Source organism: Ambystoma mexicanum, chromosome 12 (assembly GCF_040938575.1).
Source record: "Ambystoma mexicanum isolate Mex_15411 chromosome 12, UKY_AmexF1_1, whole genome shotgun sequence".
NCBI lineage: Eukaryota > Metazoa > Chordata > Amphibia > Caudata > Ambystomatidae > Ambystoma > Ambystoma mexicanum.
The window spans coordinates 988400286-988426916 of NC_090936.1; the positions used below are offsets into that span (position 1 = coordinate 988400286).

The 26631-nt window shown below is 44.3% G+C and overlaps 1 protein-coding gene across 6 annotated transcripts in view; it reads left to right on the forward strand.

Moving 5' to 3' along the window:
* Nucleotides 1-26631, forward strand: part of TYMP (thymidine phosphorylase) — a 490120-nt gene that overhangs the window by 230120 nt on the left and 233369 nt on the right. For 4 of the 6 annotated variants that reach the window (XM_069629487.1, XM_069629484.1, XM_069629482.1 and 1 more), the window contains one exon: nucleotides 2817-2847. In XM_069629487.1, coding sequence (XP_069485588.1) covers nucleotides 2817-2847 — 31 coding nt within the window. The other 2 variants (XM_069629485.1, XM_069629486.1) reach the window with 2 other exon arrangements.

Here is a 26631-nt window from a genome sequence, read left to right on the forward strand (position 1 = left end):
TGGATAATGGCTTCTTCCCACTGGAAATATGAGAAATTACTGTTGGGATGACCGGATAGCCACATGGTAGTAGGCATCCTATAAGTCTATGTACACATGCCAATCCTCTTTCACTATCAAAGGTATGATCTTTTGTAGGGGTTACATCTTTAATCTCACCCCTTTCACATGTACATCCATGGCTTTTAGATCCAGTATCAATCTGAATTTCTCCAACGATTTTGGGACCAGAAAACCCTGAGAATAAAACCCTTGACCCCGCTGATCCAGAGGGACCCTGACAATCACCCCCTTTCCTAGCAGTTGCAGGATGGCACGTGATGTGGCCTTTTCCTTGAGTCTACTTCTTGGCATATAGGTTATGGTCATGTTTGATTGCACTGGTGGAGCAGAAAATTCCCACTAAACAATCTGAATTGACAAGGCATCTGCAGGCCACATTTCCCATTCCTTGGAAAATGCTGGAGTCGCTCATCCACAGGCCCTCTGTATTTGTCAGGACTTCTGATTTTGAACAGGAGATTGGGACGTTACCAGCCTGGATCAAAACCCATGCACCTTGTGAAAGGGTTTGAGTCTTCCACTTCCATTCTTGGATCCGGATGACCTATGTCTGGAGATTTTGGAGGCCCTCTTCTTTCTTAACTTGTCTGCATGTTTGTCTGTTTGGTACACTATGGAACTTGTTTTCCAAGGAATCCCTGTACAGTTTGTTTCCTTGAAAGGGAATTTTCAGGGCAGACGTTTGTGACCCCTCCATTTTCCAATCTCTCAAGTGGATATGTCATCTAGCTGAAATGCCTGCCCCCATTGACACAGCCATACCACAGATATCTACTTATTTCTGAATGTATGCCAGGATAGGAGTGCAGCCTGTACAACCCTCCGTGATTAAAACCACCCAAAACGGTTTCAGCAGTATTGGATCCATAAACATTTGCCCTAAGATGCTGATGAACACGGTAATGGAATTTTAGGGCCGCATTTGACTTTCTATATACAGGATCTCCCTTACAGCCACTCACTCTGCTGCCATGGAGGACTTCCATGCTTTTTAAGGGATATAGGTTAGCCATGAAACAAGGAAGTGAAATATGATCTGGAATCTTCCATTTTTAGAAGATTTATTCCATAATATATTCCATAATATTTGCAATCGTGGGAGACCCATCTTGGGGGAATACTTGCATTGCCTGATGTTGGGGTCCACAGAACCTCTGTGGGTTTTGGGCTCAGAGAACCCCATGGTGTTCCAAACCTTGGCTGATACAGCCTCAACCTCCTCATTGTCCAGGTACTTGCCCCAGGCTCCCTCCTTAGACTAAAGGCCCTGATAGGAAGAGGGTTATTTCAAGTAAGAGGGAAATAAAATAGGGAAGCAGGGCCTCGAAGTTAAGTACTGGGATGAGAACGAAGGATGTGGATGTAATGACTTAGTTTTCACCTTCTGGGTTACAAATGACTTAATAGACAAACATGAGAGGGGCAAAGTGGAATTGTGTGGACTTATCTCTCGGCAATATATTTAACAAAGGAAAAAGCATGCTCTTTATGATTCCACAAATCTCTGATTGAAATCCCGCCAAATGAGATGATGGGGTTCCATTTCACCACACAAGTAATGTTTGTGAAATTAAATTGTGTACACACTGCCAAGTATGTTTTGTTGTTTGCCACTTTGTCTTTGTATGTCAATTGAATCACTCACAGTCCATTCAGTCTTCAAAATGTGTCTTACATTTGATAAATGGGAGATTTACGAAATTAAATTCTTGCCGAGAGGCCATATGATTCTAGGGGGTGGCGGGGTTGGTGAAATTCCCACAAGTGGTCATTTCGCGTGTGGTTATTCCTCAGTTTTTTGGAGGGAAAGTGGAGGAGATACCTCCAGCTGCTTGCTGGTGGTGACTCTTCAACTTTACCTTCTATATCAGAATTTGGTAGTGGATTTACCACTACTTTTTCCTGCACCACCGTACTCGTAATGGAGCCCATTATTTTGGCACACCCAGGTGTGCAAAGACTACTATGGTGGTGGTTTGGCATAGTATAAAAAAACTGTTAACATAACATAACATACTGAAGGTATGCCCATGGGAAATGGGATTGCGATGTGTATCAATCTGATTGAAGTTAATATGATACACTTTGGGTATGTATGGCATCAGTGTCATAGCAGGCAGCATGAGCAGAGACTACTTGGTAGCTGTGCCCATCATTTCTTGGATGTTAGTTACAGAACTGACCTAGCACCAAGGAGTATTTTAAAGAGAACATGATATGAGCAGCATCTCAAACTGAAGGCTGTGTGTGCTCCAGAGGAATTTAAGGTACAGGAAAAAGAAGCAATTATCCCTGAATCACAGAAAGCATGAATAAGTGCAAATTATGGGTTCAGAAATCAGGTCTTTAAATTCATACATTAACAACTTGGCCACTGGACCAAAGACCCTCCCAATGCGATAGCTAATGTCCTTGCTACTATCATTATTTATACTGTTGGCTTATACTCTGAAAGGTTTCAATGTTCAATAACTCCTTCTATAGTTGCTGGTGGCCCTCTTTAGTGGAGATTGATTGAGATGTACAGGTCCAACCATACAGTGCTTTGCTGCACAGCTCCTTCAGAGACAGCCTGCAAGAGGCAGCGTGACAGTAGGAAGACTGAGCAGTATGATACTGTGCCGCAGCACTGCTCTAGAGCAGCTCTGCTGCCTAGCTGTGACCAGTCATGAGATCAATGCGACCTTCTCATTGGTCAAATGGATTATTTGATTCAAATGAATCCTTCATCCATGTATTCTCTTCTCTTCCAGATGCAGCAAACGTCGGACGCCACGAATGAAGGTACCGGGTCTGACTAATGGGTGTGGTGGAAGTTATGGCCTCAGTCAGCCCTTTTAGGATATTTTTAAGGACTGGAAGAGCCAACAGTAGAGAGTGAAAGAGTTGATTAGTGTGAGGTTTGTTTCTAATGTGACCTCTCTTTATGGAGCCTTCAAAGAATTCCTGAACTCGTTGATGAGCAGTTTTCTTTTTTTATTTACACATTTACATTTTACAGAAATAAACATATCTACCACACACACATTTACATTAGCGTCGAAGCAGAGTAGTAATCAACTTCCCTCCCACGGCCCCCTCCTGATCTTGGGCGTATTTTACAATCCAACCACGAAAAAACGAGACCATATTTTCTCAAACAGTTCCAATGTTTTAGGAGGAGCAGTTTTATTTCCTTTGAACTTTTGAGACCCTGAATCCAGTCTCTCTGCACAGGGACAGAGACAGATCTGATTGGCGGCTCTGCCTTTCACTTTGTTCTCGGGGTTGAGAATCAAAAGGCATAGCCCACTCTCCTAACTATTGACTTCCACTATTGTCATGGATGCCATTTCCTCACGAAAGTGTAAACACGGAAGTGGTTTCACTTTCGAAATCATGGAATGGAATGTATGATTGCCTCTCCCAGAATTTCGAAAGAAGTTCAGGTGGGTGGGAGTAAAAAGAGGTATTTCAAGAGCTGTTCTAACTGCACTTCCAGTTTGAGGGTGACTGAGAATGATCAATTCTGGAACACCTTATATTGTAATAACCGCTGCCGCTTATCATGTTTGGGGGGGTAGCCCTAGGTTTGATTGCTGTTTGATGCACCTTAATGCACCCTGATTATTTATCTTGATATATATGCTGTGTATTAACATTTAATAATCTGGAACTGTACCTTTATAGTTGTGTGATATTTTTTTAACAGTTTTATGGAATTTTAGCAAGTTCAATTTTATTGTTTAATCCTAGTACATTTTAAGTGTTTTATTTGTATTACATATTTGTAAAAGGTTTGCAATTGACCAATAAGCACAATAAAACAAGAAAGAAAGGTATATTTGTAGTGGCCAGGTACGATCCCAAATAGACAGCGAGATACCATGGTGGGTTTAGTGCATGTTTCAGAGCTTTGAGGGAAAGCTTCAGGTCGCAGGTACAACACCTCTTGCAGCCCATCCAAGCCTTCGATGCCTAAGAGGTTAATTGAATGAGTAATATAATTTCTCAATAAGTCACAAGTGGCAAAACCATTTAGGTGGCACTATATAAATTGTCAATATTGAACTCTATCAGCATTCCACAAAGTACTGGTAACATATGCACTCAGAGATAAAGGTGCTTCTCTGACTGCATGTACCGTGCCATCCTAAAACCAGAAGCTCACCTGAGCTCAGCAACTCAGGCTTTCATTAGGAGCAGCACAACCCAATAGGTGAGCATGTGGTGGGCTTACATGCTTGCCTGCAGGGGTGTGGGCTATAAAATGATCCCTAGTGCCACCAGGACAGACACCAGGCAGGCTCCTGAGAGCTCAGGAAAAGACACCTCTCTGTTCATAAATGGGTCGCATACGGTCACCTGTTAACACAGGCGTGGTGGGGTGGGTGCATGGTACTGCAAACTCGCAGTGGGTACAGGTCCACATATGTATTGGTAGGGGGCATTTACCTGAAATCACAAAAATGACAAGTGTAGCAAAGGGAATCTTCATGCACCCTTTGAACCTGATGATGTCATAGGAAGTAATGCCATGATTGTAGACACGGTGACATTACAGGAAGTGACACCACTAAAAATTGGTAAACTACAGTTAGTTAATCAAGCAACTCCTCCTGCTCAAAAGGGAGCCTCCACCTTACTAAACCATTCCATTACCCCCCCCCCCCTCAAAAGCATTATATGTGGTGGAATATCATTTAAAACACAAAATAGGGATATACGTGATTGGACCGTGGCAGAATTGTTCGCGGCGGAATCGACCTTGGTCAATTTTGCCATGAATACAATTTTGCTGCGACCAAATTTGGCAAAACATTGATCCTCCATCCCCAATACATCCACCCACCCTCCCCTCCACTTACCTTTTGCTTCTCCGCTAGCTTCTGACCCTGCAGTGTCAGTTCCGTCCCTCCGACGCCGCTGCAAGGTCTGCTTTTCTTTTTTTTCCCCGTCCCCCACCTCCCGTCCTCAGGAAGCTGGGGACACCCCTGCTATCCCAAAGGCTTTCACTACCGAACAGGGGGAGCGGGGGATACCCCCTCTCTCCACGTTCGGTATTAATTGTCCAATTTGTTCGAATTAAATCGATCAAATGGTACTGGCCGAATTTGCCCAGTTTTAGCATGCAATCAATTAAATCGATCAAATGGTACTGGCCGAATTTGCCCAGTTTTAGCATGCAATCAATTAAATCGATCAAATGGTAATGGCCGAATTTGCCCAGTTTTAGCATGCAATCAATTAAATTCGAACAAATGGTACTGGCCGAATTTGCCCAGTTTTAGCATGCAATCAATTAAATTCGAACAAATGGTACTGGCCGAATTTGCCCAGTTTTAGCATGCAATCAATTAAATCGATCAAATGGTACTGGCCGAATTTGCCCAGTTTTAGCATGCAATCAATTAAATTCGAACAAATTGGGCAATATCCAAAATAGCAGTCTCCCTAGGGATTGTAACTTGCTTGTGTTCTCACATATCAAGCTAATTCACGGTGGAAAAACATTCAGTCACACCTCGTCTGGTGGGGTGCTTCATTCTTTACCTCAGGTCACTTACAGCTCACCGCTATAGGTACCACAATGCAGAGAACATAGAACATCTGGACTGTGTGGATGTGACATTAAGCATCTTCAGTTGTAATATTGGTGAGTCATGGTATGGGGCACAATTAAAATGCGGCTGCGTGCTGCAGTTTGATTTATGTCCCATGTCAGACGTGAGTGATGCCCCTTGCACTGTTTGTTTCTCTGCATTCTGGTACATGTAGTTTTGCTTTTCCCTTAAAGATGCAGGGCTGCAAGGAGGCAAGGATCGGTGTGCGGTGCACACTGACATGGGGCTCCTAGACGTGTGTGAATATTCTCCTGTGTGTTGTAAGATCAAGAAGAGTCCCCTGATTTGTTATTATCTGGAAAAGACATGCGCATTGTTGCTATGCATTATGGGAATTTAGCAGAGCATGTGATTTTCTTTTTTTTCTTTTTTGATCACTTTATTTATTATTTCAGAATGAAACATACAAAGAACAGAAACATCAACGTATCCATAATAGCATGGATCTTCATCCAGATTGCAAAACACTTAAATCTGCTAAGTAATCAAGCATTACAGTCTAGAAATTCGAAAACGTAAAACCTTAATAAACTACTACAAACCTCTATTTCACAACCAAATTTTAGACATCTAACTGTAGTAGACAATACAACATCAACAAACACAACAGATGACACTGTATAATGATTACAATAATCCCCCAACTACTGTATACAGAAAACAAAACATGTGGTTAATGCGCTTCAGCTGTATAATTCATTGAAAGAACCCCAGATTCGAAAATAATGCCCCTCTCTTCCTTGTTTTGTTAACATTACTATCTCGATAAGGTGCAAAACATCTAACAGCCATTCATCTACATTGAGCTTTTTTCTAGATTTCCAAACTTTTAGTATTTGTTTAGCCACCATTACCAAAATTTTATTAATCCACTCTGTTCTCACTCTGGTTTATCCCCTCTCTTTCTGTTCGACAATAAGATCGTCAAACAGGAAGAGCGTGGGAGAGATTCTCCCAGTGCAATGTCTAATTTATGTAGGACTTCATTCCAAAAGGTGGATACCCTTGAGCATGTCCATAGCATATGCATCAAGGTGCCCCCATCATGATCACAACCCCACCAGGTATGAGCATCCAATAGTTCTAACTTGGCCTTTCTAGAAGGGGTCCAATACAGCCTACAAAGAATTCTTTGTCTAACATACCTAAACCCTAGGTCCATTCTTGACTGTACCCCTATACGAAGCATGTACCCCCATTCCTCACCAGGAATATCTATGCAGAGATCCTCCATCCAAGCCTGGCAAAGTTTTTCCCATGCTTCCATATGTGAGCTTTCCATGGGCATTAGTTTCATGTATGTTGACACTGCACAAGGGAGAGAACGAATGCTCTCACAAACCGAGGGTCTCTCTCATGGTATTACCTAACATTCCCTGCCTTTCTGTCAAAAGAGTTTTTAGGTCCCTATAACGCACACGTTTCCTACCCCCAATCCCAAATGATTCTCTTAGACGATCAAAGGGGATCATGTGACCATTCTCCCATACATTGCGTATTTTAAATATGCCCTTTCTGATCCAACTCTGCCTGCATAAGGTCTTGTTTGCTATTTGCAGCTCTACATAATGCCATAGAGATGCATCGTAGTGTATCCAGATGTTTCCCCCTCTATTTGTCATAGAACTTTGCAACGCCTCTCTGGTTGTACACATAGTAGGTAGTCTCACCGTAGAATTTGGCATCTTAAACATTGAGTACATATCACCCAAAGCATAAGGCGAGAATTGTTCATTCTCAAATACATGCCAGTAAGGGACATAACTATTAACTTCGGAAAGATAAAACGCAGATTTTTTTAGAACGAACCCAGTGCAATAATTAATGTGATTTTCTATGCTTGTCAAACAAGCAAATTGTTGTGTATTTTTTTTAAAGTGTTTAGTTCACCTTTTCTACCCTATACTAAACGGTGCTAAGGATTGCATATGGCCCGTCTCAATTTCAACAACTGTACAGTTCAAAGTTTGCTCATGAAACGATCATTGAAATGGACTTGACCTCATAACCCCTTTATTATTAATTGCTATCTGCTGAGCAGCCCTTATCTGATGAAAGGGTTGTGAATTACAGCTTGTGGAATAATCGCTAGAATTACACTGTCATTTGAGAGCACAATATGACATTTTCATCTCTCCTGGTCATCACAGCTGTTGTCCCTATACGCACGTTCAATCCTAAAAGGTTCTGCATCTGACACTCGGTTAAACATCTCTCTTGAATCTTCAAGCTTGCCCAGCCCAGCCGCTTTACCTCCATCCCTTTTAGGTTTTAGGTATTGGTGAGCTTGGGCCTAAAGCCCAAAAAACCTGGCGCCTATGCAATGTCATCCCAGCTCCTTCCCACCACACCCTTGACCAGCCTCACTATATAACGGACAATAGGGGTGCACTTGTATATGTAATGGACAATAGGGGTGTACTCGTATATGTAACGGGAAATAGGGGTACACTCGTATATGATCATGTCTTCATGAAACACACATTGTATAATACAAAAGATAATACATAGATTTTTGGAGGTAAACATGCAGAATTTATTTGCAGAAAGATTCTCTGATTCTGACGGGGACCCTCACGTGTCTTTAACATCAACCATAATCGGTTACCATGACCTCCACCCAGGCAGCCCTGTCGACCAGCCAGCTGCCGGTTTGGCCTACTAGCTGTCTGAGCTGTCCCAGGGTTAATTGCAGAATACAAAGTCCAGCCGGACAGTCCAACGCCCAAGCCTGGGCTACATATCCACAAAATGGGCAACCTGAAGGGCAGCTCATTAACAGCTACTACCGTATTTGCCTACCTGGGTGGATCGACTAATGCGCTTCCCTGCTTCTCATTGCATAGGGAGATACAAAACATGCACTAAAACACGAGCCCCTGCAGCCACCAGAAGATCCTCTTGTCGTCATCCACCATTCATCCAGCCAAAGGCAACACCCAGTAGTGGGCCAAATAACTCAGTCGAAGCAATCCATCACTCCACTGGCGTCCTCTACCAAAAATGCAGATATATTCCAAAGACAACAATCACCAACATTCCACTGACTGCTATTCTCCACCTCTCACTATTAACAAGTCCTCCCAATGCCTGGAAAATAGACTGATCATAACCCTCCATCCAGCCTTGTACGGTTAATGTGCCATCACTGTTTGAAGATACATGATGCCAATGCCAACACAATAAGATCCAGCATCCAAAATCTCATAACCCATCCATTGGACCTCAACCTCCCAAAGGCAACACCCATAAATATCCACTGGATACATCTTACAATGGGGTTAATGATCATTCCCAACACGCCCTGACAGGAGGCACAAAAATGCAATTATGGAAAAGTTCATGGTAACGCACAAACGTGTACCAAAACAATTTGAGGACTGACAAAGAGGACACAAAGATTAAACAGCAGTGGACAATAGTGCAGAGCCTGGAGCAATACCTCAGGTGTTAGAACATATTTAATGCCACAGTAGGACCCAGCCAGCCCCATTGCAGTACCCTTCCCGTACTGCAACTCCTCCTTCACATAGTAACACTCAAGTTGGCTTTGCTTTGCCCAAAAATGGCAGTAAAACATGCAGTGCTCCTGGCAAAAATTGCCATGCTCCAATGTGCGTGCCAGGTTCGGACTGGCGTATAGGGCAATAGGGCAATGCCCAAACCAAAAAACACAAAATGCTAGTGTGGGACACTTATTTTGGTCAAAGTGGCCCACTTTTCTTACCAAATTGGACCAGTTGATGAGTTACTTTACAATGCGGCTAGCGGTTTTGACCAGTGTTACTGGATAAATATTTTTTCAAATGCACAATTTGTATCACATTTGCATCACATTGTACTCCCCCTTAGGCACTACTTCTTCTCTATTGAACTTGTGAAAGTACTTAAGAAGCTCGAACTATATTATAAAATGCCCCGGGGATTGGTTGGTTGAATTGTAAATTTATTTATTTGTTTCTTTTGCTGCTGTTGTGTGTTTCAACTATGTTTTTTATGAATCTTTGTTAGGAGAATGTTTTGTATTATGTGACAAGTAAAATAGATGACTGTAACACAATAATAATATAAAAATGTAAAAAATGAATTAGTAAAGGCTATAGATTTTAAATACAAGATGGGACTTTTACCAGGAATCAATACTTCATATTACAGCTGGAAATCTGTATCTATAACCCACAAGTCTTAAAATATTTCTATGTAGTGCATAGTGTAACCAATTTAAGGAATTAAAAATACAAAAATGTTACATTACCACAAGTTCAAGCTGGCAAGCCCCATAGCTTTACCCACACCCACAAAGGCAATGTTGTGCTGGAATTTATTTAAAAACGATGACTGAAAGTGTTTCTTTTAGGTCCCAACAGCTCCAGAACGAACGGGTGGGGTCAAGAGAAAACAAAAAAGACAATCCACCCATTGATTTGGAAGAGACGCTTATGCTCCTTAGTTTATACCCAGGGGACCAGGTGCTGGTGCGTAAATTAGTGCACACCTGGCGAACCCTTTGTTTTGAAGATCCTCACGAAGTAGAGGAAGCAAGCCCTACCACTGTAAAACTAAAAGGAAGAAGAGCTTGGATACAGTTACATGACATCAAACCATACAAAGGAGAAATCTTTACCTCTCCTGAAGCTACCCCTACGGAAGCAATTGAAGAATTTCAGCAAATGCAGACAAGATCCAGGACCAAAAGTCAAGACAAGACAAAGGAAGAGAAAGCAAAACCTCTAGATTAGAGTTCCTTAAGGACTGATGGACTAGCAGTGATCTTGGCATAACTTCCCTAGACTAGGATCAAAGAGACAATTTTACAAACAGTAGAAGTCAGAAGAAAAGAAGACTACTTTCTTTTTTTATACTTCCCATTCTACACATGATCTTACTTGTAGTATTTTCATGCATATTACAGTCTTTCCCAGCTTTGATAAGAAGACATACCGATATAGTGACGTTTCTTGGGGAAAAAACGAAAAATAACACTATTGTTTTGAGTATTATATTGGCGATTATTTTGCAGTTTTTGCTATAAATTCATAAATCGTCAATAATGGACACATTTGATATATGTCAAATATAATCAGAGAAATTGAAATATTTCAAGAGGTAAGAACTGTAGCTCCACAAATAAGATGTACTATACGTAGAATAATTATTGGAGCCTTTTGTGGTATTTTGATTTTAGCCGATATCTCTATTACTGGTATTCACACACATTATAATCAGTGAGGAGAAAGAAAACACACCCCACGGATTCCTGATATTAAAAGACATTTTTCTCGAATAAAGAGAGATGCTGTGGAAGACAATGAAAGTAGATAAATCGGCTAATATAGCTAATAATCTATGGTACCAGCACATGAAAGAGGTGGGAGAAAGAACATCGGAAGAGAGTTATTATGTCTGCTCATTAATACCGACCACAAAAGTGATGGGTGGAAGGTTTCGAATGAATCTAAACCACTGGCAATTGCTCTGGGCAACCTTCCACACCACCGTTTTTTAGCCCGTCTGCGCCATTGCAAAAGGGGACCAGCCATGTGCAAATCAGTCAGCAGCTGCCGCCACCGAAGGTAGCAGCCCAGCCCGAACTGCTAGGCCAGGTCCCCTCTGCACAGAAAACCAAGCAACCCCAGACATGTTTCGGCCTTGTTGGACCTCCTCAGTGAGGTGCAGCCTGGTTCCCTGTGGCGCAACGAGCAAGGGACCCACATCTGGGCATACCCTCCCTCACAAGGAGAAACAAACTGACCACAAAAGTGATGGGTGGAAGGTTTCAAATGAATCTAAACCACTGGCAACTGCTCTGGGCAACCTTCCACACCACCGTTTTTTAGCCCGTCTGTGCCATTGCAAAAGGGGACCAGCCATGTGCAAATTAGTCAGCAGCTGCCGCCACCGAAGGTAGCAGCTGTCAAGCTCTGGTTCCACCTCCCCTATCTCCTCACCTGATTCTTCAGAGGATAGATCCTTGAGAGGATCTTTCGTCTTTAGAAGCTTCTTCTTCTTGTTGCTAGATAACTTGTCCTTATAAATCCGGACCTTCTTTTCGCGGAGATAAGGTCTATCCCCTCCAGAGGCCACCGTGACAGTAGTGGGAACCTGTCTCGGGTGCCTTCAGTGGGGCCAGCCTCACTTTCAGGGAAAAAGCCAAAGCAGAAAAAACCCTGTAGATCTTGTTGGTAGGAGATGAGGTGGACAGTCCTTGATTACTCAGGCCGTTGGAAGAAATAATCTCTCCTAGCAGAAACCACTGTGGGCAGACGCTGAAGGTGGATAGCGAAGGCTGACTGGAAGTAACAGATGTCCGTGATCAATTTCCCAGATAGAGCTCGGAATAAGACTTGCAGGTAGAACCTTTCAATAGCAACAAGGAAATCGTAAGTAAGTATCAGGATAATAGACGAAAAAGAGGAAAGGAAAGGAGAATGAATGGTCTAAGAAGGAAACCCGAAATGCATACCCAGTGAATGGAATAGATGTCAAGATACCGCCGAGTAGAAAATAAAGCAGATACAGGAAGAGAGTGCCGCTTTCCGAGCGGAGCCGAACAAAAGTTGGAAGTACCGGAAGGCAAAATGTAAGTAGCAAACAGTGCAAAACAGTGCCGCGTACAGAGACGGCTGCAGGCAGCTGGAAGGAACGGCGAGAAGCCGAGCAGGAAGGTAGGAGGAGCGTCGTACCCAGGTAAGCAAGACAGCAAGGCACCGAAGCGGTGAAACCGTGGAGAACACGCCGTGAACCCAAGACGAGATGGTAGGGTTGTAGCGCGGCAGAATACGAAAGAAGGAAATGCAGCGAGAAACAAAGGTTGTACAAGATTAGGATAAAGTTGGAAACTAAGGCGGCTAAGTAAGCCCAATGGAAGGTAAAACTAGAGAGTAACGGAGCGTTAGCGTGCGAGAAGCAAACACAGATACAACGCACCGCACAAGGAGGCGGAGTCAGACATATAGAGTCTTCCGCCATATTGGATGAGGACTAGAGCGAGGTAACTGCTAGCTAGTGCCGCCAGCGGTTCCATAACTTCCACCCCTGATTCCTGACAGTATACCCCCTCTTTCTCGGGGACCCCCCTGGTTTGCTCGGGTGTAACTGATGGAATCTTCTTAGGAGACTGGGAGCATGGAGATGGCTCTTAGGTTCCCAAGACCTCTCAGCTATCGGATAGCCTTTCCAATGTACCAGGTATTGTAACCTACCCTGGTGATACCTGGAATCGATTAGCCGAGCCACCTCGTATTCCTCTGGAATCTCCTCCACCTGAGCAAGTCTCCGACAAGCTGGTCTTTGAAAGGGGTCTTCCTTATGCTCTTTGAGCAAGGAGACATGGAAAACAGGATGCACCCTTTTGAGAGATATAGGGAGCTTTATCTTGTAAGCCACCGGGTTAATCTGTTGAATGATGGCGAAGGGCCCAATAAAACGTGGGGAAAACTTCCCGGTATGGACCCATCTTGGGAGAAATCTGGTGGACAACCAGACTAATTGCCCCGTCTTCCAGCCTGGGTTAGACCGTCTGCTTCTATCTGCCCATCTCTTTTGTGTAAGACGGCTCGCCAGGAGAGCCTTCTTGGCTAGATCATGTACCTCATGCAGGTCTTTAAATGTACCATCCAAAGCAGGGATCTTGGTAGTTGGTGGAATTACAGGGGGTAGATGGTGTGGGTGGAATCCATAAGTACAAAGAAAAGGACTCATCTGAATCGAAGTGTGCAAAGTGTTGTTATAAGCAAACTCTGCTTGCGAGAGGAATTGAAACCATTCCTTCTGTTGATGACTACAGAAACATCTTAAATATTGCTCTAGGCTGGCGTTGAGTCTTTCTGTCTGGCCATTACTTTCTGGATGGTAACCAGAGGAAAGAGCTCTTTGTATGCTCAAAATGCGGCAGAGGGTAACCCAGAGTCGGGAGGTGAATTGAGATCCTCGATTCGACACTATAGTCCTGGGCAGTCCATGTAAACGGACAATGTCTCGAAGGAAGGCAACTGTCGTATCAGGGGCTGTTGGAACTTGTTTGAATGCAGTGAAGTGTGCCAATTTACTGTAGGAATCCACTGTCATCATGATTACAGTCATATCATAGGACTGGGGGAGATCCACAATAAAGTCCATGGATATGTGTTCCCACGGGCGTTCCGGAAGAGAAGGTTGTTGCAACAATCCGAATGGTTTGCCCGTCTGGTATTTACTGGAGGCACAAACCGCACAGTCGACACATATTGGTATACATCTTCTCTAAGCCTTGGCCACCAAAAGTTCCTCTTCAGTAGTTCGCAAGTCTTTCTAATTCCTGGATGGCCAGTCAAAGGGGTGTCATGGCACCAGGAAAGAACCTTGCTTTGAAGCTTCTTGGTAGGGATGAATAATGCCTTCTCATGATAGAACAACCCATCGTCTCCTTGCACCACAGTTGAAGGAAGTTCAGTGCAGGTTTGATAATTAGGTATCAATTCTTCTAAAAAGGAGGTGGTGGAAGCCAGAATCTTTATTCCAGGTAACATCAAGTCTTGTCCTTGACAGTACTCTGATCCTTCTCCGAGACTTCGTGATAATGCATCTGCTCTCTTATTTTCTGTCCCAGGAATGTAAGTAATTACAAAATCATATTGCAAAAAGAAGAAGGCCCATCGGGCATGTCTTGCGTTGGAGCATTCCATCTGCTGTAGGACCCTAAGATTGCGATGATCCGTGCGGATAATAAAGCAGTGAGTGGCACCTTGTAAGAGATGACGCCATTCTTGGCAAGCCAATTTGATGGCCAATAACTCTCTTTCTAAGACAGAGTAGTTCCTTTCACTACTGGTCAGAGTCTTGGAAAAATAGGCTACGGGATGTTCATAGCCACCGTCCGAACATTGTAATAAAATTGCACCTACCGCTCCTACAGAAGCGTCAGTTTCTAGGATGAACTGTCTTGACTGATCTGGTTGAGCTAAAATGGGTGCGGTGGAGAACTTCTTTTTGAGAAAAAGGAAAGCCTCTCCGGGTTCCTTGTCGAAGGCGAACTTAACTCCCTTCTTAAGCAATGAGGTTAGTGGGAGTACCATCCTAGAAAAGTTGGGAATAAACCTCCTGTAAAAGTTGGCTAATCCGAGGAAGCTCTGTAGTTCTTTAACGTTAGTTGGTTCCCTCCATTCCATGATTGCCTTGACCTTATTGGGATCCATCTTGATGCCTTCTTGTGATAGGATGAATCCTAGATAGGACACTGAGGTTACTTCGAATTGGCATTTTTCAGGTTTGACCAACAGTTGATGGAACTGTAGTCGGTGCAAAACCTCCTTGACTTGCTGCCGGTGATCGGCTAATTCTTCAGAATAAATCAGGATGTCGTCTAGATAGACTACGACTGACAAGAATAACTTGTCTGCAAACACCTTGTCCATATATCTTTGAAAAACTGCTGGAGCGTTCACAAGGCCAAATGGCATTACCTTGTATTCATACAACCCAAAAGGGGTCCTGAATGCCGCCTTCCATTCATCTCTGTGTCTTATTCTCAGGAGGTGATAGGCACCCCTTAAATCGAGTTTGGTGAAATACCTTGCACCCTGCACCGCCTCCAGGATGTCACTTATAAGGGGCATAGGGTATCTGTCTCGGATGGTTATCTTGTTGAGACCTCTGTAGTCTATGCATGGACGTAGCTCAGTGGTGTCCTTCTTTGTTATAAAGAATAAAGAGGCCCCACAAGATGATCTTGATTCTTGGATTAATCCGTTTTGGAGATGGGCATCGAGATTCTGAGAGCTCCTCGTTCGGGAAGAGACAAGGGGTACATTCGACCAAAGGGCACCGTAGAATCGGGTAATAGGTCAATACAACAGTCTTCGGCCCTGTGTGGAGGTAGGCTTTTAGGAATGGTATCCAGGAACACCTCAGAATATTCCTGATACTGAGTTGGGACCGTTGACACGATTAATGGCCCGATGACCCTAGTCTCTTCTTTGGCTACTTCCTTGATGGCAAAAGGGTCCATACAATTAGTCTTACAGAACTGGGAGTCAAAGCTGACCCTATTTGCGGTCCAATCTATATGAGGATTATGCTTCCTTAACCAGGGAATGCCTAATACCAACGGAAAATGAGCTGCTCGGATCTGGTCAAAAACTAGATCCTCTTGGTGGTGGTCCAGTGCCATTCGCAGGGGAATTGTCTCACTTACAATAAGTCCCGAGGACAAAGGTGTCCCATCTACACCTTCTACAGGAATGGCCCTTGACTTCGGTTTCGTGGGAACAAGGTTTTCCTTAGCCCAGTGTAGGTCCATAAAGTTTCCTGCGGCACCGCAGTCCAACATCGCCAACACTTCGACCTGTTTAGCATCCGATATCCATAGTGAGACCTTGAACACCATCAGACTATTTGCTTCTGCGTCCCCTATTGTTCCTGCATGGTAGCAAGGGTATTTGGCAAATCCCCCGAAACTTCCCTTGCCACAGTTCGGGGGTTGTAGTTTTCCTTCCGCCTGGGAGGAACTTCTGGACAATTCTGTAACAAATGTTTCGGAGACGCAATACATGCATAAACCTGCCTCCTTACGGCGTCTTCTCTGTTCCGGAGTAAGAGGACCACGAGTAGCCCCAATCTGCATGGGTTCATCTGTGAAGGGAGGCGTTCTCTGATCCGGAGTTTGGGGTGGAAGTTATTCAATGCAGGATCTTAGTTTGAGACTAACGGCGTAGCCCAAGACAAGGCGTTTCCGTGAAGATTGGCTATGATGAATCCGACTCTGGATCGATCAGTTCCATAGGCATGAGGTCTGAAGGTGAAGTATACCTTGCAGGCGTCCAAAAATTCCTTAAGTCCTCCCGGATGGCCATCATATTTGCCAAACGAGAGCGGCATAGTAGGTAAATCCCCATGATCTTCTCGGTGCAGTACGACCTGCTGTCGAAGGGCGATATTCTCTGTTCTCAAAGACTGGACTTCCGCAGTGAGATTCTGTATGGCTGCGACCAGCTCTTGGTACTGCTCCAAGGACGCCATGGGTAATGTTGGGCGTTGTATTCTGTCAAGCTCTGGTTCCACCTCCCCTATCTCCTCACCTAATTCTTCAGAGTATAGATCCTTGAGAGGATCTTTCTTCTTTGGAAGCTTCTTCTTCTTGTTGCTAGATGACTTGTCCTTATAAATCCGGACCTTCTTTTCGCGGAGATAAGGTCTATCCCCTCCAGAGGCCACCGTGACAGTAGTGGGAACCTGTCTCGGGTGCCTTCAGTGGGGCCAGCCTCACCTTCAGGGAAAAAGCCAAAGCAGAAAAAACCCTGTAGATCTTGTTGGTAGGAGATGAGGTGGACAGTCCTTGATAACTCAGGCCGTTGGAAGAAATAATCTCTCCTAGCAGAAACCGCTGTGGGCAGACGCTGAAGGTGGATAGCGAAGGCTGACTGGAAGTAACAGATGTCCGCGATCAATTTCCCAGATAGAGCTCGGAATAAGACTTGCAGGTAGAACCTTTCAATAGCAACAAGGAAATCGTAAGTAAGTAGCAGGATAATAGACGAAAAAGAGGAAAGGAAAGGAGAATGAATGGTCTAAGAAGGAAACCCGAAATGCATACCCAGTGAAAGGAATAGATGGCAAGATACCGCTGAGTAGAAAATAAAGCAGATACAGGAAGAGAGTGCCGCTTTCCGAGCGGAGCCGAACAAAAGTTGGAAGTACCGGAAGGCAAAATGTAAGTAGCAAACAGTGCAAAACAGTGCCGCGTACAGAGACGGCTGCAGGCAGCTGGAAGGAACGGCGAGAAGCCGAGCAGGAAGGTAGGAGGAACCTCGTACCCAGGTAAGCAAGACAGCAAGGCACCGAAGCGGTGAAACCGCGGAGAACACGCCGTGAACCCAAGACGAGATGGTAGGGTTGTAGCGCGGCAGAATACGAAAGAAGGAAATGCAGCGAGAAACAAAGGTTGTACAAGATTAGGATAAAGTTGGAAACTAAGGCGGCTAAGTAAGCCCAATGGAAGGTAAAACTAGAGAGTAACGGAGCGTTAGCGTGCGAGAAGCAAACACAGATACAACGCACCACACAAGGGGGCGGAGTCAGACATATAGAGTCCGCCGCCATATTGGATGAGGACTAGAGCGAGGTAACTGCTAGCTAGTGCCGCCAGCGGTTCCATAACTTCCACCCCTGATTCCTGACAGCAGCCCAGCCCGAACTGCTAGGCCAGGTCCCCTCTGCACAGAAAACCAAGCAATCCCAGACATGTTTCGGCCTTGTTAGACCTCCTCAGTGAGGTGCAGCCTGGTTCCCTGTGGCGCAGTGAGCAAGGGACCCACGTCTGGGCATACCCTCTCTCACAAGGAGAAACAAAGTGACCACAAAAATGATGGGTGGAAGGTTTCAAATGAATCTAAACCACTGGCAATTGCTCTGGGCAACCTTCCACACCACTGTTTTTTAGCCCGTCTGCGCCATTGCAAAAGGGGACCAGCCATGTGCAAATCAGTCAGCAGCTGACGCCACCGAAGGTAGCAGCCCAGCCCGAACTGCTAGGCCAGGTCCCATCTGCACAGAAAACCAAGCAACCCCAGACATGTTTTGGCCTTGTTGGACCTCCTCAGTGAGGTGCAGCCTGGTTCCCTGTGGCGCAGCGAGCAAGGGACCCACGTCTGGGCATACACTCTCTCACAAGGAGAAACAAACTGACCACAAAAGTGATGGGTGGAAGGTTTCGAATTAATCTAAACCACTGGCAATTGCTCTGGGCAACCTTCCACACCACCGTTTTTTAGCCCGTCTGCGCCATTGCAAAAGGGGACCAGCCATGTGCAAATCAGTCAGCAGCTGCCGCCACCGAAGGTAGCAGCCCAGCCCAAACTGCTAGGCCATGTCCCATCTGCACAGAAAACCAAGCAACCCCAGACATGTTTCGGCCTTGTTGGACCTCTTCAGTGAGGTGCAGCCTGGTTCCCTGTGGCGCAGCGAGCAAGGGCTCATGTCTGGGCATACCCTCTCTCAGAAGGAGAAACAAACTGACCACAAAAGTGATGGGTGGAAGGTTTCGAATGAATCTAAACCACTGGCAATTGCTCTGGGCAACCTTCCATGCAAAAGGGATGTGACCTAGCAGTTTGGGCTGGACTACCTCTTTGGGGGTGGGACCAAGCCTGATTTGCATATGGTTTTTCCCCTTTTGTAATGGCTTGGCAGGCGAAGAACGAGGGTCTGGAGGGTTGCCCAGAGCAATGCCAGAGGTCAAGATTTATTCTAAACCTTCCAGCCATCAACTCTTTTGTTTTGCTATTGTCACCCCGAGTGGGAAGGGTATGCCCAGACGTGGGTCCCTTGCCTGCTGGGCCTAGAGACCCAAGCTACTCCTCACTGATGACGCCCAACAAGGCTGAAACATGTCTGGGGATGCTTGTGGTCTCGTGCAAAAGGGATGTGACCTAGAAGTTTTGGCTGGACTACCCCTTTCGGGGTGGGACCAAGCCTGATTTGCATATGGTTTTTCCCCTTTTGTAATGGCTTGGCAGGCGAAGAACGATGGTCTGGAGGGTTGCCCAGAGTAATGCCAGAGGTCAAGATTTATTCTAAACCTTCCAGCCATCAACTCTTTTGTTTTGCTATTGTCACCCGAGTGGGAAGGGTATGCCCAGACGTGGGTCCCTTGCCTGCTGGGCCTAGAGACCCAAGCTACTCCTCACTGATGACGCCCAACAAGGCTGAAACATGTCTGGTGATGCTTGTGGTCTCGTGCAAAAGGGATGTGACCTAGCAGTTTGGGCTGGACTACCCCTTTGGGGGTGGGACCAAGCTTGATTTGCATATGGTTTTTCCCCTTTGGTAATGGCTTGGCAGGCGAAGAACAATGGTCTGGAGGGTTGCCCAGAGCAATGCCAGAGGTCAAGATTTATTCTAAACCTTCCAGCCATCAACTCTTTTGTTTTGCTATTGTCACCCCGAGTGGGAAGGGTATGCCCAGACGTGGGTCCCTTGCCTGCTGGGCCTAGAGACCCAAGCTACTCCTCACTGATGACGCCCAACAAGGCTGAAACATGTCTGGGGATGCTTGTGGTCTCGTGCAAAAGGGATGTGACCTAGCAGTTCGGGCTGGACTACCCCTTTGAGGGTGGGACCAAGCCTGATTTGCATATGGTTTTCCCCCTTTTGTAATGGCTTGGCAGGCGAAGAACGATGGTCTGGAGTGTTGCCCAGAGCAATGCCAGAGGTCAAGATTTATTCTAAACCTTCCAGCCATCAACACTTTTGTTTTGCTATGCTCATTAATACTGTATGCTATGAATGCTGCAAGAACATTTATTGAAAGTAAAATGTCTTCACACGATGTAAAATGTCTCAGTCACCTGGCAGCAGGTACCACCAGAGGCCAACTCGAACAAAAAATGGGCAACTCCATACGAAGATACATACATGAAGTCAAAAAGAATGGAGACTGAACTTGGATGGACAAACAAAAAACTTGTGTGTCCATCCCAATATATAGAGAAAATACAAACTGTCGAAATGAAAAGAATGAACTGCTCAGACATGACTTTAAGATCAGGTGAGTCAGGATGCTGGGAGAGAGCACAGTTGTCGGTGTATGGGCATGTAGCAACTGGTAATTGGGTGGGAAGATGGTGTCATGCGCCGTCCTTGGAAACTGTGGCATCATTGGAAGCACAAGCCTTGAAACCAGATTACCGGTCTAGTCTTCCCCTAAAATGGGGGCCGCCTCCATAAGGGTGGGCGAAGCCTAGACTGGAGTGTGTTGTATCTGTTTACTTACAGTATTACGCTCGCCAGTTCGCATACCGGTTTCCTTGCTACCCTCCAGTATCTATTTGGTCTAGTTACTATTCCATTTCTTCCTGGATTATTCCTGTCTTCTGTTTGTTTGTTTTTCAATTGCTTTTCAGGCGAGATCTGTTTTTTCTACCTTCTTTGTTAACCCGCTTTCGGGTCACTCCCTTTCAGTATATTCCCGTTTGCGACTTTTTGCGTTACTTTGCATCTTTTTCTTTCTTTCTTATTTTATGGTTTGCTTAGTTTTGTATTTTGATAGTCTGCGGCTGTATTTGTTTTTGTTCTGAAGGGGTCCCCTCCGGGAGACGCTTTCATTACCTTTGCTTCCCACATTCTGCGCCTCGCGGTTCGGAACTGTTTTCCTTTAAACGCTACTTTACCTTACCTTTTGCTTTCTGCCTTCCGCTCCTCACGGTTCTGATCTGGTACTTTTAAACGCTACTTACCTTTCCTTTTGCTTTCAGCCTTCCGCGCCTCGCGGTTCTGTGTTGGTTTTCTCTCCGCTTCTACTTCCCTCACTTGCCACTTCAGTCTTCCGTGGTTATATGACTAGGATTTTATATTGTTTCAAGGCAGGGTGCATCTATCATTCTACAGCATTTTGCAGAGGAGATCTTACAGCATCCAGTAGACTATTGTGTGTGAGCCTAAGGAGTGTTTTCCAACAACTCTCATACCATCCTCCATTTGAACATTCAATCAGGGTTTTTTATACCAGATTGACTTTTTCCCTGAACATTTTTGGGGCTTGCTCCCTGGAGTCCTCTGGGGTTTGGTGGTATATCTGGCCAATGTGGATTCCGGGGGAGCTCACCCCTACTTACATCAAAAGAAAGAAATGAAGGGAAGGAACCTCGTCGACTCCGCAAGAAGAAGAATTCAAAGGTCTTCGACAACTCGGTGGAAGACACAGGTGAGGATGATCATCGGGAGGGTTTTGGAGATCTTGACAGATGGACTAATATCATGGCATGCAAATTTATTGAAGAAAGAAATGGTCCACAAAGTGTAAAAGGTGAATAAATAATGCCTGTAATCATGGGTCAAGTATGCAAAACTACTAACCTTGGTTGATAACGAAGCAGGACCAGTGCATATATTACAATCGAAGAACGCAACAACCTGCTTCAAGAATGATGTCATGGTCTATGTTGTAAAGAACAATAGTTGTGGAGAAATAATTAAAGTGCCAGGAATGAATGAAGGAACTGCATTTCTAATGGATCGTTATAGGGAGTGTGCTCCAATGTAAATGTACACGTTCCAGCATTGGTGATTCCCCAAAGTGACCTCAGTATTGAGGAGATCCCAAAAATGAATGAATACAACAGAAGGAAGAGATCATTTCATCTTTGTCGACTAAAAAGAGAGAATTATTTCTCATCGAAATCAAAAAAGGCTTATGAAGACATTCTATGATGAACACAAATTATTCAGTAAGACTACCATGATAATGACATCTATGTTTATACTGCGACTTCAAGCTGCAGTAAATGCCACGTGGTTACAGATCACTAGGTGTGAATTGCTGCAGACCATTAATGCAATGATAAAAGGATTCAATACAATCAAGAAAGAATTGAGAACCATCAGGCTGATGACTCTCCAGAACAAGTATGTTCTGCATCTGATAACATCAATGGAAGGAGGTGTCTGTGCTAAGGTTGGGCCATCTTCCTGTACGTTTTCACCATCCCCTGATGGAGAAAATGGAACCTTGACAGGAGCAAAACAGTGTTAACAACCCTGCATACAAAAATTTAAGACGAAGCTGCTGAGACGGCAGGAAACGATTGGTTCTCATCCCTGTTTTCATGGATTCCATCTTGGTTGGTGAATGCATTTAAATTACTTGGAGCAATACTAGTATTAGTGTTGCTAGGATTCTGTCTCTTAGCGATCATTTTGGGACACTGCCAGAAAACAGCGAAGAAAGCTACTGGAATGAAGATAATGATTGACATTAACAATGGCAATGGAGAGAAAACACAGACTGAAGAAAGTACTCGAGAAAACTTCAAGAAGAGTTCTTTTGCACCTCCAAGAACAAAGTTTTACTATCCCCAAGATCGGAAGAGATATGTGGGACGATGGATATTCTGTTCACCAGCAGGGGATTGTCGATATATGACCTGGAGTGTGGATGAACACATAAAGATTTTGTGTCACCTGAGGGGAGCGACGGAGGTATGGGTCCCAAAGAAAAGAAAATGTGATGAGATGATAGAAGAAGATGAAGCAGGAATTGCAGAAAAAGAGGAAATGGAGGGTATGGTTGAATTTTCGACAATGGGGAAATGTAGAGGAGCAGGTGGAGGCCTCTTCTCTAGTCCCTGCCCCCTCATCAGGGAGTAGCAGATGAAGAGCTACAATTGGGAACCCAGGATGAGTTTATGTGACATGTCCATACCACGTCAAATGTATGAAAGACGATATGCACTGAGCCAGCCATTCAGAAGATACCCTCACCTTGAGACAGTGGAAGGAAGTCACCAGGAAGGATGCCCACTGCCAAAATGCCAGAATGCGGAAATGTGAATCATGGATGAACGCTAAGTAAAAGTCTGACAACAACAGAATGATGTCATAAAGAAGATATATAAACCTTTGTTGAAACTATATGAAAATACTTAAGACTGATGATGTAACTGAAGAACACAGAGAAACATGTACCTAAAAATGAAGTAATCGTACAAATAAGAAGATGAAGTAGCTTGCTGACCAATAACTGTAAATACTCTGTAACATAAGTAGAAAAAGCACATAGATGCTTGCAAGAATGAGGTATATACATAACATTTCGGATGGCCATTGGAAAAAAAGAACGACGGCCTGTGTTAAAGAATCAATCCAGCTACCTCAAAATATGAGCCTAGAATTGCACATTGAAGAATTAATGAAGAAGCTGTTTTTGTGTGTATAATAAGGGAGTATGTTGGCCTGAAGTCAAGAAGGCTATTTAAAGAGATGTGTGCAAGGCACAAAGGGAGTCGAATGAACAGACCATGTGCGTAAGATATCTTTCTGCTAAGATTAGGAGGGACAAGGCCATTTGCAGATGACAAGTGTTGGACAAATATGAAGGCAAAGGCCTTTGTGAGCTGGAGTGAACAAGTCTCTAAAGGCCAGAAGGGGAAATTACACCCTGTTTAATAAAATAAAATACCAGTAATTGAGAGGCTGAAATATACAAAATGGTGGTCTCCTAACACGTGATGAAGAACTCAAAACAAAGACTTATCATTAGAGCTTGAGTTAAGATAGTGGTGTGCTCACACGCCCTCAAATGTCCCAGAACAGTGAACAGACTACAAGGTCAACTAGAAACGATAGACCTTGGATAAGGACCAGGTCAATGAAATGCGATGGACTAATTGGGAAACCAAGAGAATATGTTGACGCAGCTTGAACACCTAGGTTTTTTTCTCTTTACGTGTTGCTAAGGAGCGGAAAGTCAAAGGTTGGATAGGATTGCCAACCAATCAAAAAGCCTGCCAAACACTTTCATACACAATGTTGCAGTTATTAGAGTGCTGCCATATTCTCTGCTATAATCATTATGTGACGTACATAGAAGTAGCTCCGGGTGTGTCCTACAGACAAGGGGCAACCAATGAGACATTAACCATTATACAATTCAATAAGTAGATATGTTCCACTAATCCAATCCCTCCTGGTGATAGGTTTTATCAAATTTCACGTTGGATGACATCATAAATCACGTATTTGAAAGTATATAAACTCTGTACAAGCAAAATTATGTGTCAACATTGAGCATTTACTTTGACAGCTGTCATATTGCCCTGCTTTCTTTCATTGAGATTGAAGCAGTATTTTACCATCTTCCGTTGGTCTGTCTGGTTATTTGGTCTGTGCTATTTACTGGTAATTTCATCAAGCACATAGAAGACGCTTCAAGGTGCTAGAGCACAATGGGTTTGGTCCTATGGCAGTTCTGCAGCAGTTCCAAAACGTGTCTTGCTATCTGTTCCACTGCCGCTTCTGTATGCGACAGAGTATTTCAAGAAGTAATGCAACAGGATCTGCATAGAACCAATTCGAGAATCATAATGGAATGGTCGGGTTGAGATATCAGAGCTGCAAATTACAGATGGTGCAATCCTGTGGTTTTATTGGAGTTGTGTTCTATTACTTAGCAGAGGCAGAGTAGTGATGCCTTCAAGCAGTAATTGAGGAGGCAACAGTTTGACAGATCAGCTCTGCGGTACGCCTGTTATGCCTTGGGCTTTGGAGTGATACTGGTAACCACGCAAAGGTTACATGGTGGGATGCCCAATGCCTGACATCCCAGTCAGTTCTGGAACAAAAGGCTGCAACTAGGGTGGCCATAGTCAAATGTAGCAAGTTCTTATATAGCAGAGGTAACCGTGATCTAGCAGACCTCCAGGCTGGGGATTCTTGGCAATGAATGCCTCAGAGTAATTTTTGTTGCATATGGGGTAAGGAGCCCTCGTTTTTTATGGGGGGCCTCAGTCATGAGGGGGTATAACTGTACTGTAACGAAGACTAAGGCTACCCCACCTTGCGGACACTGGCCGTGAAAGGAACCAGCACACTATTGACAGATTACTGCTAGTGATCTATGTTTAGAGAACACCCCGAACAGTCCTCGTTACAGTACTGCCTCAGAGTAATAACACAGGAGATGCTGGGGTTTGCTGGTGGCAGAGTGACATCACTGAATTCCTTGCATAGTTTCATGGGAAGCTTTCTAGGGTTGCAATGGCCATTTATAACAAACAGGGCACGTGCAGGAATAGATGCTGGAAGAACCAGAGGAGAACACTGTATTGTAGCTTCAGAGAAATGGTCTTTATAGTCAAATAGTTTAAAAACGGAGATTGGAATAGTGGGTGTGGACCAAATAATGTTGTTAACTTTTCTACAGCAGTGATAGAAGATAAAAAAGTATCCAATGTACACAACCGTTTTTACTTTTGCGATTGGGAGACGTGAGTGGGCAATACATATTTTGATTAGCAAATATCAAAGAGTAGGAGCGTTCTTCAGGAAGGGTGGGGTGGTCAACTTCGTAATCACAGGGACTAGAGCTTAGTCGATGATGGACAGAGAAGGCTTCATTCTACCCTTTGGGGCTCCACAGGGTTCATGTATGTCGCCTGCACTCTTCAACATTTTCACTTTGTCTTTTCCAAACTTTGTCTCTATGCAAACTACACGGATAATACCCAGTGTCTGATTCCTCTGACGGGTGACCATGAAAGAGACACAAAGACAGTCAATATCATTTACAACTATGTATATAGTTGGATGTTGTCTAACAGACTTGCCCTCAGCAACCCTAAATCTGAACTTATGATTGTGGGTACGTCGCACATGCTCTGCAAAGTTGACTCTGTGTGTAAAGCTTTTATAGTGGCAGACTGCTCACTTAAGACTCTACCGAAAGTAAAAACGCTAGGGGTTATTTTAGATCAGGAGTTAAACATGAAAGCTCATGTTAGCCATCTGGTCGCCTGTTCATTGTACCAGCTAAAGCTTCTAGCCATCATATGTCCACTTCTCATTCCTAATAGCTGTACCATGTCTGCTTAGGCCATTATTGGTTCACGCCTTGACTATTGCACAAGTCTCCTACAGGGAGTAGGACAAGGAGAACTGAATCATCTTCAAGTGGTCCAGAACAACACAGTCTGGATTGTTTGTGGGCTGCAGAGACATGAGCACATATCCCCTGCCTGGAAATCTTTACATTGGCTTCCGATCAGGAAGCGGGTGGTGTTTCGCACACTCTGTATCGTGCATAACTGTCTCTTTGGAAAAAGTCCCACTTACCACTCAAAACTGCATGAATGGCTCCCAAATAGGTGCACGCTCAGATCTAACAACGCCAGTCTGCTTGTGACTCCCATAGCAAAAAGATCACTTGTTCTGGAAGGTTGCTATCCCATGACAGCTCCTCGCCTCTGGAATGCCCTGCCACCTGACCTTGGATCCTGTCATTCATTGGCCTCTTTCAAGCGTAGACTCAAGACCATCCTGTTTGAATAAACCTGAATCGTTTCTCTCCCATGGTAACTCATCACCTGCTGCTCTCCTACATGTTTGATGTTGTTGTTTTGTCTGTCCGTGCTTCTATACTCATGGGCCTTGCTCCAGCGCATTATAAATAAAATAATTAAATAAATAAGATGAGTAGGAGTAACAATGGAGGTCACAT